This window comes from Suillus subalutaceus, assembly GCF_016647625.1.
Source record: "Suillus subalutaceus strain FC151 chromosome Unknown DFJ58scaffold_18, whole genome shotgun sequence".
In the NCBI taxonomy this organism is placed as follows: domain Eukaryota; kingdom Fungi; phylum Basidiomycota; class Agaricomycetes; order Boletales; family Suillaceae; genus Suillus; species Suillus subalutaceus.
The window spans coordinates 22,549-35,571 of record NW_024540267.1 but is presented as its reverse complement, the minus strand read 5'-3'; the positions used below and the strand labels follow the sequence as shown (position 1 = coordinate 35,571).

The 13,023-nt window shown below is 48.5% G+C and overlaps 4 protein-coding genes across 4 annotated transcripts; 2 read left to right on the top strand and 2 right to left on the bottom strand.

Annotated features, from left to right (window-relative positions):
* The first annotated feature begins 1,027 nt into the window (after nucleotides 1-1,027).
* On the top strand, nucleotides 1,028-3,770 carry DFJ58DRAFT_150997 (galactose-binding domain-like protein). Its single transcript, XM_041378900.1, has 11 exons — nucleotides 1,028-1,334; nucleotides 1,392-1,477; nucleotides 1,533-1,621; nucleotides 1,680-1,747; nucleotides 1,809-1,885; nucleotides 1,940-2,056; nucleotides 2,110-2,263; nucleotides 2,316-2,391; nucleotides 2,449-3,290; nucleotides 3,341-3,366; nucleotides 3,423-3,770. Exons 1-11 carry the CDS (start codon nucleotides 1,277-1,279, stop codon nucleotides 3,534-3,536), a joined length of 1,707 nt encoding a protein of 568 aa, XP_041247515.1. The 5' UTR covers nucleotides 1,028-1,276; the 3' UTR covers nucleotides 3,537-3,770.
* Nucleotides 3,494-6,682, bottom strand: DFJ58DRAFT_150993 (P-loop containing nucleoside triphosphate hydrolase protein). Its single transcript, XM_041378899.1, has 12 exons — nucleotides 6,320-6,682; nucleotides 6,064-6,226; nucleotides 5,924-6,012; nucleotides 5,797-5,873; nucleotides 5,589-5,744; nucleotides 5,015-5,537; nucleotides 4,864-4,962; nucleotides 4,665-4,808; nucleotides 4,315-4,614; nucleotides 4,042-4,261; nucleotides 3,821-3,990; nucleotides 3,494-3,770 (listed from the first exon to the last, which is right to left on the bottom strand). Exons 1-12 carry the CDS (start codon nucleotides 6,632-6,634, stop codon nucleotides 3,690-3,692), a joined length of 2,337 nt encoding a protein of 778 aa, XP_041247514.1. The 5' UTR covers nucleotides 6,635-6,682; the 3' UTR covers nucleotides 3,494-3,689.
* A 118-nt stretch (nucleotides 6,683-6,800) lies between these two features.
* DFJ58DRAFT_838431 (BRE1 E3 ubiquitin ligase-domain-containing protein) lies at nucleotides 6,801-9,944 on the top strand (the record flags this gene model as incomplete). The annotated part of the gene is made up of 15 exons (XM_041392455.1): nucleotides 6,801-6,953; nucleotides 7,010-7,153; nucleotides 7,210-7,276; nucleotides 7,328-7,491; nucleotides 7,539-7,772; nucleotides 7,824-7,970; nucleotides 7,996-8,196; nucleotides 8,247-8,426; nucleotides 8,479-8,624; nucleotides 8,676-9,048; nucleotides 9,103-9,252; nucleotides 9,307-9,438; nucleotides 9,489-9,677; nucleotides 9,698-9,796; nucleotides 9,855-9,944. 15 exons carry the CDS (start codon nucleotides 6,801-6,803, stop codon nucleotides 9,942-9,944), a joined length of 2,469 nt encoding a protein of 822 aa, XP_041247513.1.
* Nucleotides 9,945-10,319: 375 nt separating this feature from the next.
* On the bottom strand, nucleotides 10,320-11,823 carry DFJ58DRAFT_679630 (ribosomal protein S9/S16-domain-containing protein). The gene is made up of 3 exons (XM_041383183.1): nucleotides 10,869-11,823; nucleotides 10,745-10,815; nucleotides 10,320-10,691 (listed from the first exon to the last, which is right to left on the bottom strand). The coding sequence occupies exons 1-3, from the start codon at nucleotides 11,803-11,805 to the stop codon at nucleotides 10,671-10,673; spliced, it is 1,029 nt and encodes a 342-aa protein (XP_041247512.1). The 5' UTR covers nucleotides 11,806-11,823; the 3' UTR covers nucleotides 10,320-10,670.
* Between the last annotated feature and the right edge of the window lie 1,200 nt (nucleotides 11,824-13,023).

Below are 13,023 nucleotides of genomic sequence, written 5' to 3'. Positions count from 1 at the left end.
CCTTGGAACGCAAAGGGCGATGACGACTCGTTGGTTTAAGTGGATATCCTGACGCCTTTCTGGACGAGATGATACAACAAGTATTCGTGATTGATTCGCGATACTAGGATCCTTTGGGCTAGTAGTACCAGTGGCGCAGTCTGCGGCGGTTATAGTGTCATCCATTTTCTTCAATACAATACCATCCTACTCTGACAGCCCAGTGGATGCTTCGAGATTTTCAAACCACTCAACAACGATGATCGGAATGATGCACGCGCTGCTGCTACCTCCATTCTCTGGATCCTGGATGTCGAGGTGTTGAGCAGGGATTAAGGAGGACTGGTGTATGCTGAGTGTCTTGCTGTAAGCTGCCGAGCCTGGTGCCATTTTCTTCCTGCCTTTCAGAGTGATTAAACTGTTTCATATCTAGTTTGGGCTCCAAGTCATGAAACTGTTCGCTGAGGACTCCCCGATTACGATACGCGTTCCCAACCCTCCAGCATCAAGCAAGCAACACATCTTGGTCTGAAGGATAGCATACGTGACTTCCTAGGTGATTCAAAACCTTTGGTGTCGGATATACAGCGGAGACAACCTGTTCTGGCAGTTTCACCCGTGGTCGTGGTGCATGCCAGAGATATCATTGCTTCCAATAGGGCGAGCTGGTGTATGGGCACTCTTCTAACAGTTAAGTGCACGTTGCAAGTTCACACCCCAAAGAGCATATATATTATTATTGTCAACCTGATTGCATGGTAGATTGCCTCATAATCGTGCTTTGCTTACTCCTAACTGTGAGCTACATATGCTCGGCATCAAGAGATTGAACAGTTGGACTTTACGCTGAAACTTGCATCAAGTTCTAGTATGTACTTCACGTAACCTTCCTAATCGACTCATGTGAGCGCTAGAAGCTACAGCCTACCCTGCGAGCATAAAATAGTATCGTGCTAAGTAGCGGAAGTCCCTCACCGTCACATTTTTAAGCCATGCTTACTAACGATGTGCATCGTTATCTCCTTCCGGCGGTCCAAACGAATCCAGATTTTAACTTGAAGTCCACGAGGTTGGCTCCTTCGATCACCTTGATCATAATGATTATGGACTAGTACGAGCCGGTTCTGCTATCTAGAACAGACCCCTGCCTGTGGCGCCACTGCTCGCGTGTTTGAATTAACGAAAACCCAAATTCGTCCGTGAGGGATTCCACAGCAAGATAAGATAGCGGGGGGAGCCGGCGGAGGAATTCATCTTGTCCTATATCCACCACCTTGTACGCAAAGAAGTTAATAGTATGGCATACGAGAGCATCCCGCTTGAAGCCTTCCATGAAACCTTCAAGTCCAATACTGGTGTGTATTATATATATTTGCCCTTTGTTCAATCCTCACGCGACCCGTTGAATTCAGAGCTCTCCAGCGTCGCACTAGGAGGAAAAGTTGTGAAGGTCTCAGACGAGTTCTTCGCTGAGGCATTTCACTTGCTTGAAGTCGAGGTGAGTTCCATGGTCAGTGTGAGTTTGCAAAACAATTCCAAGTCCCTCTCAATAGCCAGCTCCCAGCCTCAAAGGGCAGTTTGGCCCTAATGGCGCGCTGTATAGCGGCTGGGAGACACGGAGACATAATCCTTCCTACGACTGGTATGTTGACGAGGTATGATCCGCATAACATGTCGCGATATAAGTGTTCTCCGCACAGGTGTGTCATTAAACTTGGTACGTTGGGTACAATCGTCGGGTTCGATATCGACACAACCCATTTCAACGGTTTGTCTCAGTCTTATCTTTACACAATAAATGATATCGATAAGGTCGTCGTAATGAGTAGGTAATGAAGCCCCTGAAGTGTCCGTAGATGGTATAATTGATTCATCACTGGATGAACATGACGCGAACAATGAAAAGGTTCGTGTCTGTATCTCGCGTCCGGTTTTCCTAAATTGATATATGACACTACAGTGGACGGAAATATTACCCCGTGTCCCACTCGGCCCGACTCAGCGGCATCTTTTCAAGATACCAGAAACCGGACGAGTGAAGTTTGTCAAGTTAAACATGTATCCGGACGGTGGTATTGTAAACACTCGTGTCCAACTCCTCGAATCTGAAACTCACGTGTTTAATTATAGGCGCGTTTCCGTGTCTACGGTAACGTCGCTCCCGTCCAGCCTGACAGCACTCAAGAAGTATTCGACCTCGCTCATGTCTTCGCTGGAGGTCGCGTGACATATATGTCTGACCAACATTTTGGTGTTGGCGCGAATCTGATTCTCCCAGGACGAGGTGGGTGTCTCGCGCTTCCCGGGAGTTTGATTTCGGTACTATATCTCTGCAGGTAAAGATATGGGCGATGGTTGGGAGACTAAGCGAAGCCGGCAGAAAGGCCACAAGGATTGGGTGATTATTAAATTGTAAGTCACCGAAACCTCCCGGTGTCCCATGAATTGAGCTTATGGGTGGCTATTTAGGGGCACACCGGGTCATCTAGGAACGGTCGAAATCGACACGGCACATTTCAAGGGCAACTTCCCGGAGACCTGTGAACTCCATGCTTTGTACAGCGAAGACGAGGTGCCAGATAGCGACGCCGCCGATTGGACACAGATTTTGTCCCCAGTCAAGCTCGGACCGCATCGGAGGCACTTCTTTGCACTGGAAGCAGATGTTTGTATTGCCTATACGCACGTAAAGCTTACCATATATCCTGATGGTGGTATCAAGCGCGTACGAGTCTATGGTACGAAGGGACCTTGTCCCACTACACCAGACCTTGCGGTCAGACCCGGTGACACAGCAGAAAACGGTGCTGCTGTGCCACTTGAATCGGCCCCTATAGCAATTAAACAAGTCAAAACCATACCCGTTCTTCCTCTTACACCAGAAGCCTTTTCACCCTTTGGCCAAGTCGTTCAAGCATATAGTGATCATACCGCAGCTCCCCCAGGGATTAAGATCACGCCTGCGAATCAGGGATCTGCAACCAAATTCCATAAACTTTCACCTTTAGAATCGTCGTATCCAGCTGGTCTGGGGGCTAGCAGTGGGCTGTCTGTCTATCGCTGCAATCCGACCAAAGTTGTTAATGGTGGTGTGGAGCTCAAGGTCGTCGAGCGTCATCCATACACGAACCAGGCCTTCATTCCTATGGGTGGGGGAGGTATACAGGGTGACGAGGCGCTGAAGGAGCCAGGTAGTGCATACCTTGTGGTGGTCGCTCACAATGGAGCAGACGACAAACCCGACTTCAATACTCTTCGTGCATTCGTAGCGAGTGCAAGGCAAGGAATCATGTATAACACTGCAATTTGGCGTAAGTGACCTACCAATATTTCCCTTTCCAGTTTTTACAGCATGTTTTAGATCAACCGATGACGGTTTTGTACAAGGTAACGGGCAACTTTAATTTATTCTGGAATACACGAGCTCACCAGCTTTCTGGAAGCCAATGGACTTTACTTGCGTGGAGACGCAAATCGGGAACGGCGACAAGGCGGATTGCGAAATATTGGAGTTGGAAGCTAGCGAAGTGGTTATTTTGGCGCTTCCGCGTCACTAGGTTACCTTACCCTTCGGACGATGTATCGACAAAGCATGATATCAGATCGGAGTGATGTGTATTATTTAGGCTCTAGTGTTGTTTGAGATCAAGCCACGATCCAGGCTTGTAAGTTCTATGTAGGTCAGTGATATGTCTATTAATGTAATAAATCTACTTCTTTGCCTGTGGCATCGTCTTGCGGTAGGCCTCTTCCAGTTCCTTCTGAACGTTGGGTAGTACAGGCATGTGGTTCTACAAGGACAACATAAGCTCCTACCCTTTAGCAGACAGGCATAACATACCTTGTACTCCATGGTAAACTCGCCCTTGCCCTGTGTCGCACCGCGGAGCTGACTCGAATAGCCAAACATGTCATTCAGAGCGACTTCTGCAATGCAAACGAACTCTTCATCGCGGACCTCACTGTCAATGATGGTACCTCGCCGTTGATTTAGTCCACCGATGACAGCACCTATAGAAGAAGTTGGTGTTCATTCACGCAACCAAAAGGGTTCTGACGTACTCTGGAATTCGGATGGGGCAACAACCTCGACAGTCATGATAGGCTCGAGAATGACCGGCTTTGTATTTTTATAAGCTTCGCGGAATGCACCAATAGTGGCGTTTCGGAAAGCAAGTTCAGACGAGTCCACGGCATGGAAAGCACCATCCTTGAGCACAAAGCAGCAGCCAGTGATGGGGTTACCTGACAGTGAGCCCTTCTCAAGCGCCTCGTAAAAGCCCTGTGCAACAACATGAAGACATGGTCGATCTTCTAGTAACCGCGTCAACGTACCTTCTCCACAGCAGGAATGAAATTAGTAGGAACATTCCCTCCCATAACGACATTCACAAAGTCAACATCACGGCCAAGGTCCTCGCTGTATTCCATGGGCTCAATGTATCCGATGACACGTGCAAATTGCCCTGCGCCACCAGTTTGTTTCTTGTGCGTATGGTTGAACTCTGCACGCTGCGTGATGGTCTCGCGGAAGGCGACGCGAGGTTTACCGGTGGTGCAAGCAACATTATACTCGCGACGCATGCGCTCGACGTAGATCTCCAAGTGAAGTTCACCCATGCCAGAAATAATGGTCTGCAGTGAAACTTGAATAAAGGAGTGATATTGCATACGAGTATACATACCTCTTTGCTCTCTTTGTCAAGATGAACTCTGAACGTTGGATCTTCCTTCTGGAATCTGTTCAGGGCACGAGAAAAGTTGGGAGTCTCTTTGCCTTCAGGTTTGATTGCGAGGGAAATCACAGGTTCGGGGACGAACATCGACGTCTTCAGAATAACATGGGTGAGACCGGCACCAGCAGGAGAGTATTAACGTGCTTACCATGGAAAAACTAGTCGAACCATCGGTGAAAGTGTCACCAGAGGAGCATTCAACGCCGAAGATAGCGCAAATCTCACCGGGACCGATAGACTCGATATCCTAATTCACAAGGACATGAGGTCTGAAGTGCGTAAACCGCAAAGACGCGTACCTCCATCTCGTTACTGTGCATACGGACTAGTCGAGGAACCTTGACCTTCTTGCCAGTGCGGGCGTTATAAATGATACCGCTCTTCTTCAGAGTGCCTTGGTAAACCCGCATGTATGTCAGCTGGCCAAACCGTCCCTCTTCAAGCTTAAAAGCCAAGCCGACGAGAGGTGCATCTGAGGCAGGGACAAGTGGAACAGGTGGAGCGGATGCAGGCTGGGTTGTATCATGGGCTGTCACGGTTCCCTCAGCGGGGTTCGCGAGATAGGCACATACACCATCGAGCATGGGCTGGACGGCGGTGTTCTTGATCGCGGAGCCAAGGAAGACTGGTGAGAACTTGAGACCGACGGTGGCGCGACGAATGGCCGCAACAAGCTGGGCAGTTGTGGGAGTCTCGTCCATGATCAACAGTTCACCTATTTCGTCATCCACTTCAGCAAGTTGTTCGAGCAACTCGGTACGCTTAGCCTTGGCGAGATCGAGCACAGATTCAGGAATATCGTCAGACTCTACGACATTAATGCTGCAGCATATGGTTAACACAGCCGGGGAAGACAAGTTGTTAGAGACATACCCCTTTTCTCCTTCATTGTAGATGGCCTTCCAACGTACAAGGTCGACTACACCCTTCAGCTCGTCTTCAACGCCTATAGGCACCTGAACCGCTGCAGCTGCAATCTTGAGTTTTGACCGGATCTGGTTGATGACTCGCCATGGGTTGGCGCCAGGCCTGCGAGGGAAAATCAAAATTCGAACTTCAAAATCGACGAATGGGCACTTACCTATCCATCTTGTTAATGAAGGAAATCCGAGGAACATTATACCGTCTCATTTGTCGATCAACTGTGGTAGTTTGGCTCTATACAAATAATAAGATCTTGTTGACCAATTTGACTATGTTTTACACACCTGTACACCAGATACAGCACAGAGAACTAGGATAGCACCATCCAAGACACGGAGGGCGCGCTCAACCTCTATGGTGAAATCGACGTGGCCTGCAAAGACGCATTATTTTCAGCACGGAGAAGGTTAGACAACCAAATTACCTGGGGTATCGATGATATTAATTGCATACTTTTGTTTCTCGTTTGTCACAGGTGAAGTTGCTTCCCAATCACAAAACGTAGCAGCACTTTGAATAGTGATGCCCTTTTCGCGTTCAAGCTCCATGCTATCCATCTTGGCACCAACAGCATCCCGACCTCGAACCTTAGCCGAATAAAAAATAAGTCGCGTCCCATGTGAACAAATTTGACTGCGAAACAAATGCTATTTGGAAACCAAAAAGATTCACCAACTCACCTCGTGAATTTCCCGAATACGACCGGTATAGAACAGTACACGTTCTGTGAGAGTGGTCTTTCCGGAATCAATGTGGGCGGAAACACCAATGTTCCTCTGGAAATTGAGCCTTTGCACATCTTTCTCTGATAGCTGATATGTGGGGTAAGTTGGTGGCTCATATTCCACCGGTGGGGACTTGGCGACCGCGGCTGCTGCTGAAGCAGCGCGTCTACCTGAGCATGATACCAAGCACTTTGGAGAAGTTCTGGATGATCTAGAACTGTATAGCGCCCATTGCCATGAACTGGGCAGCCTCCGGACAAATGTCTGCATGACAGGTCAGAAGGACATGCAAAAATTAGGCGGGTTGGCGATAAACCCGACAACCCGCTACAGCCATCGGAGTTTCAAACCCAGATACTGTTCATTGCTAAGGTCCATTTTGAAGGTGTTTATTCCATTCGTCGCGTCCTACCAACGCCTCTTTTCATCCATCATCATGTTGGAATCAAGAAAGAGGCCCTTGCCAGACGATGGAGAGGTTGCTCAGGCAAAAAAGCGGGTGTTAACGAGCACGAGTGGGAGCCCGGAGGTCAACGGCTTGAGTGCTAATTACGACGCAGAAGAACCTGCAGACAACCACCAGCTAGAGGTAATTTTGGCATTTCTTGTAACTTTACGGCGTACAAAAACCTTACTCTTTACTAGCTATTTCGAAAGGAGGCCATCTTCAGGCGCATGAAGCATTACTCGAGAGAGAACGAGCGGAATCAGGCGCGCATAGCTCAACTTGAGCAGAGAAGAAGCTCGTGCGAGGCAGGTCTAGTAGCTATTGCCGCATGCTGGAAGCAGGTATGTTATATGATACTGCCATCTCAGTTGTGGGTATCAACGTTCTGGTGGGATAGTTGGTAGACACTGTTCAAACCCTGACGCCACCAGAGGAACTCCCAGCCGTCGAAGTCGATGCGAAAGGTGGGTCGAGCACTCCCTCCACGACTTGGCTTCTGTTAAACATTGTACTAGATATTTTTGACTTGTCGCAGCACATTTCAACTGACTCGAACCTCAAAGCTGCACTGGAGAAGAACATGCTTGCAACCGAAGAACTAATTACAAGTTTTATGAAGCTAAATCCGGTCACCTTCAATGATCAGGCATATCAACGCAGTCAGACATCACAGACCGAGGTCAGTATTTTCAGTGGGCCATACCATACCATATTGACTCGACCTAGTGTATTGCCCTTCGCTCTGAGATAGCACTGCTGCAGCAGAGGCTTGACGAGGTCCAGTCAGAGAAGGAACAACTACACGACGACCTTATTGCTGCGGAGATCAAGTTAGACCGTATGCAAAGTGGCACCGTTGCAGCCATGCAGACAAAGGGTGGGGCAAAGGATGAGGCAAGCCAGGACCAACCATGCCCAGCGGAAGGAAGCACCCCAAATCATGGGTCATCAACTTCACCAGTCAGTAACCACGGGTTCTTCTCACTATTGTATGGAACTCACATGTTCTAGCCGCCTCAAATAAATGGTCATAATGATTCATCCCTGTCAGATATCGAAGCTTGTCGATTGGAGCTCAAAATTTCCTCTGAACGTGCAAGTAAACTAGAGGCAGAAATTAGGACCCAGGCGGAGACCATAGCGAAGCTCGAGGTTGAGGTTTGTCAATCATTACCTTCCACAGGACAATACTTACATTAAAACATCAAAGCGCGCCGCTCCAACAGTTGAAATGGTCTCTGGGACTGTGCATTACAAGATATTATCTGAGCGTAGGGATCAACTGGAGCATACGAAAGCTGAGAACGACAGCAGAATAGGACGGTTGGACGTCACGATACGAGACCTGCAATCAAGTCGGACACAATTTGAGGAGGAGACTCGGGTAGGTTACTCCACTCTTGTCCTCTTACTTGTTCATTTCATCTTTGTCAGGCTTCTGCGCAACAAGTGAACCAAGAACTCAAAGTTGTACTTGCTAAGCGGGATGCAGATCTCACTCGCCTTCGCGACCAACGTGAGCTGCTGCATGCCGAATTAAATGAACTTAGAAGTCGTGAAAATATAAAATATCAGTCATCTCGGGAGCTCAAGGCCCTCGCCGAATCACGAGCGGTGCGCCAGTCACACACAGATTCATACCAAGTTGTTGATACATTGCGAATAGGAAAGGATAACGCAACTTGAGTCGGAGGTTAGGAGACATAAGGCGAAATTAGCTGCGCATGCCGGCAATGAAGATCTCATGAAGCATTTTTGGGAGGGAAAAGTTGATGATCTTCAATACGTAGATGGTCTTCGGAGGAAACTGCTGTACGTATCATATTCTGAAGTGTGGAGACGGGTATCATTGACATCACACAGTGAAACCGAATCAAAGCTCACCGCACTTCAGCAGTCCATGTCCACCATACGAGAAGAGCAACCCGATATTGCACGACATATTGCGTCAGAAGCAGCTACCCGAGAAGAGCTCGCTGCCGTCACAACAGAATTATCACGGTATCGATCTCTCCTTGGAGAACCCTCTTCGGACCTCGCTAGGCAATTGCAAGCGAAGGAAGATGAGCTCCAGAAAATGCGACTTCTTGCAGAGCAACATCAGCAGGCGGAGGACGCAATTTATGCAGAGGTGGAAAGGCTTTCGGGAGCATGGGAGGCTTTGGATGGGCAATTAAAGAATAAGGTGGTGAGCTTGACCGCGGCGGAGGAAAAGATCGCTAAGAGCGCACACGAGGTCCGTCGCCGTTTCTCATTCGTACGGCAGGTTAAATGAACACTTGGCATCCAGAAAGCGAAGGCGGATAACAAGTACTTTGCGGCCATGCGCGACAGGGAGTCCGTCGAGATTGAGCGGAAAAACGCCATTCGGAACCTCGAGAAACAAGCCAAGGTTGTCGAACGATTGGCTGACAGCGAGAAAAACCTACAACAACAAATAGTGCGTCCCTTTACTGCCTCTCCTTCGTCTCTTACCATCGTCATTTTGACTCAGGGTCATCTCGATGCAGCCAACCAGCGTCTGCATCGAGTGATGGATGAAGCAGAAACAAGATTCAATGTTCTTGAAACCGATGCCCTAATGTATAAGAAGCAGGCCGAATGTACCGAAGAGATGATGAAGAATGTACGATTTTGCATCATTGCCAGGTCCATATCCGTAACTTCTTTGCCTAGGTTCGAAAGGTCGCCGACGAAAAATACGCCCACATCCACCACCTCAAGGGCTGTCTATTCAAGAGAGACGACGACTTAGCTCGTACGAAAGCCGAGGTTAATAAACTCCGTGTTGAGATGAAGAAGTTGAAATCTGCTTCAGCAAGTGAAAAGGAAGCAGACCTTATGGAAGAGGCTGCGTCTGTCTGGGTATGCTACACCCTCTTCAGCGTTTGGAAGTGATTATTGAATGGGTTCACAGAGACTCATTAAATGTTCGACATGCAAAGAAAACATGCGCGGAGTCGCTCTCACCAAGTGCTCGCACAGTACGTATCATTGCTAGAAATCGATAACGCATGAGCGAACTAATTCCCTCCTATCCAGCGTTTTGCAAACAATGCGTCGAGGCGAGGATCTCGACACGTCAGCGGCGGTGTCCACATTGCAATTCAGGCTTTGCACAAAGCGAGGTAGTGAACGTCCTATTCCAATGACTTTCTCTCCCATTCCATCCATCCCTACTCAAATATAGACTTCTGGTAATCTTCGCTGCTTGGCGCCTTTCTTATTGGACCGAATCTTCAGTCATGCGGCGATGTATTGTAGCATATTTTATGCTTTTTTATGGAATACTCGTGCCAGGTAATGTAATGATATCTTTTATCTTTGGCATCTATGCCGGTGAATGAAAATCGTGAAACGGTCAAGCTGTGAAGCGAAGTGCAAGGCGTGGGGATGACTTGCTGGATGTCATTGTGGTGGAATGCAGGACGAATGGGCGCTCGTCTGTCCAACTCTTTACAGTAGGATACACGGCTGAGTGAGCGCAGACACATCCTACATGGACCACTACACAGCGAGACGGAACCGGTTTATAACGAACCAACGATTGAGGCTCAATTGGTGCGCTACTATGTCCAGAGGATGATTGAAATTTGAGAACCATCTGAGAGGTGTGTGGCTGACAGCCTGACTCGGAGGTGTCACTGAATATCTTGACCTCTCCGACTCCACGAAGAATCATCTTGGTTAGTGTCCTAAGCGATGACCTCCCGTTGTCGTATCAAGCGATGGAGGTGAAAACATCTAGACAACATTCACTTATGTACTTCATGCAGAATTGTCAAACTGATGGAGCATTGGTGACACAATAAAAGCAATGGAACGAGACATAGGCACTGCGCAACACACTGAGAATAGCTACCGCTTGACCCAAGCATACTGTAGACAAGGTGAACAAATGAGAGAAAGAACATAACGAAAAATACACATACCCGCTTGCGTGCCTTCGCAAGACCAGGTTTTTTGCGCTCGACCATACGTGGATCGCGACGCAGAAGTTTCGCTACGGACAAAAACATTAGTCGAAGTTGTTAAGTGCAGGACAAAAATACGTACCTTTCTTCAAAATCGTTGCGGCGGCTGGATCATGAGCAGCTATGCCCTTGGCGATACCATGCGCGAGCGCACCGCTCTGTCCTGATGTACCTCCGCCGCGTACGATGGCGAAGATATTATATGCGCCCAATAAACCAGCGAGTTTGATTGGGTGAATCACGCGAGCACGATCAGCAGGAATAGGGAAATAAGTCGAGAGGGGAGTGTTGTTCACGAGGATCTGAGCGACGGATACAGGCTCATTGCTCTTCGACGAGGAATTAGGGTTAAGAAGGGCCGTAAGCGCGGAGTCTGTTTCTGTTGCTGCTGGTATGGAGAGGGAGGCGGTGGATTTGTCTGCGGGAGGTTGTTGCACGGGCACGATCCACACTCGTGCGGAGCTCGTCTTCCGCTTCCCAAGCGTGTAACTTCGCCCATACTCGTCGAGCTTGACGGGTTTGGTCTTTCCCCTCGCGAGCATCGTCGCGGCGTCTGCGCGCTCGAATAGCTCTGTGATAGCTCCGATACCTTCCTGCAACTCTATAATCCCAGCCTTCTCCGAAATGGACCTATAGGTCTCGAGCTCGTTGAGCACGAGAACTACCCGTCTGTAGCGGCTCGTCGTGAGGGTGCTTCTCAGCTTCAGGGCGAGTTCTCGCTTGTCAACCCAAGCGTTGACACGCGGTGGGAGGGCCTCCCGAGCAAACTTGGGAAGGGGGAGGAGATGACATGTTGTGAGCGCTGTTTTGGCATGCTGGAGGGCCGACTCCAATGACGAGAGCTGGTCGTAGAACTCGGGACGAGCGGTATAAAACGTTGGAGTCGTAGGACGTGGCTTTTCGCGTTGACGTTGGCGAAAATCAAAATGATTTAGAGACGCAGGAGGAACAAACGACCTATTTTGTGTTGAGTAAAACTTAGATAGGCCTTGCGGACGTCGTAGGACGTTCGTTAACATTGTCGTCTTGCGAGAAAACCCGCAACGAGCAATTTGGCTGTAGACGTCACGTGACATGGTAGTACATTTTCGACACTGTATCATTACTAATTAGGCAGTGTATGCTAGTACGACGATGGAACCTAGATTGTTGTCACGATTAGCGCAGGCATGGCATGTGCGTGTTATTCGGCTCGCAGGTCACAACGTTGAACGCTGAAACGCTGACAACTCGGGCCTACTATGCCTGGAACGACGCGAGAACGATACGAGAACGATACAATGTACGATGATAACGATCATTGCAATGCAGCGCGTCTTGATCGGAAATTTCAGAGCTCATCACTTTTCGTGTTATGCAAATACAGGATCATCATATTTCACCCGACCTCATCACGTTGGGCTGTCACTGGAGCTGTCACCGGTGGTATAGCTAGCACGAACGCTAGATCGTCATACACCCCAAACATCCCCCACTCACTCACACCCATCCCTCGAATATGACCGTAGTCTCAAATGATCCCAGTTGGTGGCTGGCAATCAATTTGAACATATGTTGAAGCTATTGGATAGGTTCGTAGCATCAGTATGTCTCGATCTAACATTGACTTGCGGTTTCGCAGTTGCCGCCAGCGTCGTGGTGGTGTACGATTGGGGTGAGCGGGACAGTGTTCGGAAACTGCTGATATTCTTATAATATTTCCAGTACTGACATTCGGACAAGAGGTAAGTCGGTGCCATTGCCGGAGCACCCAACTCCTTACTACTAGTAAGAATGGTGTCATAGATTGAACTGATCTGGGTGAGTGACAGAGTCCCATATCAGCAGAAAAACAGGAGAATACAACAAATTTGCGACAGAGGCAACGCTGGTCTCTCATGACTTTGCTGTATCTCGTTGTTCGTACCTCATGTTATACTATAGCGTGGCTGGCAAGATGTGCTGACTCCAAAATGTTCTAGATACGATATATTGGAATACCATATTCTGTGTATGTTTTCGTGGCCAACAAGTTGGTGCAGTACTAATAGCCCATCTCTCATTATCAGTATCAACGTTCTGCGTAAGTCTCTTATGCGCTGTGTTCGATTCTTCTGACCGATGGCACACAGAAAATATGACATCGTTCTTGCTGTCAGATGCAGTGAGTACTCCACAACCATCTCATTCCCACTAAACGAATACAATCATATGTAGGGGTGAGTGAGATTCTGAGCATAGAACTTGGGTCAAAATAA

Excerpts from the sequence above, each read along its gene's own strand:
- DFJ58DRAFT_150997 (XM_041378900.1), top strand. The coding sequence starts at position 1,277 with ATGGCATACGAGAGCATCCCGCTTGAAGCCTTCCATGAAACCTTCAAG. Across the intron at positions 1,335-1,391 it reads AACCTTCAAGTCCAATACTG|AGCTCTCCAGCGTCGCACTA; the intron begins GTGTGTATTATA and ends CGTTGAATTCAG. Across the intron at positions 1,478-1,532 it reads TTCACTTGCTTGAAGTCGAG|CCAGCTCCCAGCCTCAAAGG; the intron begins GTGAGTTCCATG and ends CCCTCTCAATAG.
- DFJ58DRAFT_150993 (XM_041378899.1), bottom strand. The coding sequence starts at position 6,634 with ATGCAGACATTTGTCCGGAGGCTGCCCAGTTCATGGCAATGGGCGCTA. Across the intron at positions 6,227-6,319 it reads GTATTCGGGAAATTCACGAG|GTTCGAGGTCGGGATGCTGT; the intron begins GTGAGTTGGTGA and ends TATTCGGCTAAG. Across the intron at positions 5,745-5,796 it reads TTCATTAACAAGATGGATAG|GCCTGGCGCCAACCCATGGC; the intron begins GTAAGTGCCCAT and ends TTTCCCTCGCAG.
- DFJ58DRAFT_679630 (XM_041383183.1), bottom strand. The coding sequence starts at position 11,805 with ATGTTAACGAACGTCCTACGACGTCCGCAAGGCCTATCTAAGTTTTAC. Across the intron at positions 10,816-10,868 it reads CGCAACGATTTTGAAGAAAG|CGAAACTTCTGCGTCGCGAT; the intron begins GTACGTATTTTT and ends TTTTGTCCGTAG. Across the intron at positions 10,692-10,744 it reads TTGCGAAGGCACGCAAGCGG|TATGCTTGGGTCAAGCGGTA; the intron begins GTATGTGTATTT and ends CCTTGTCTACAG.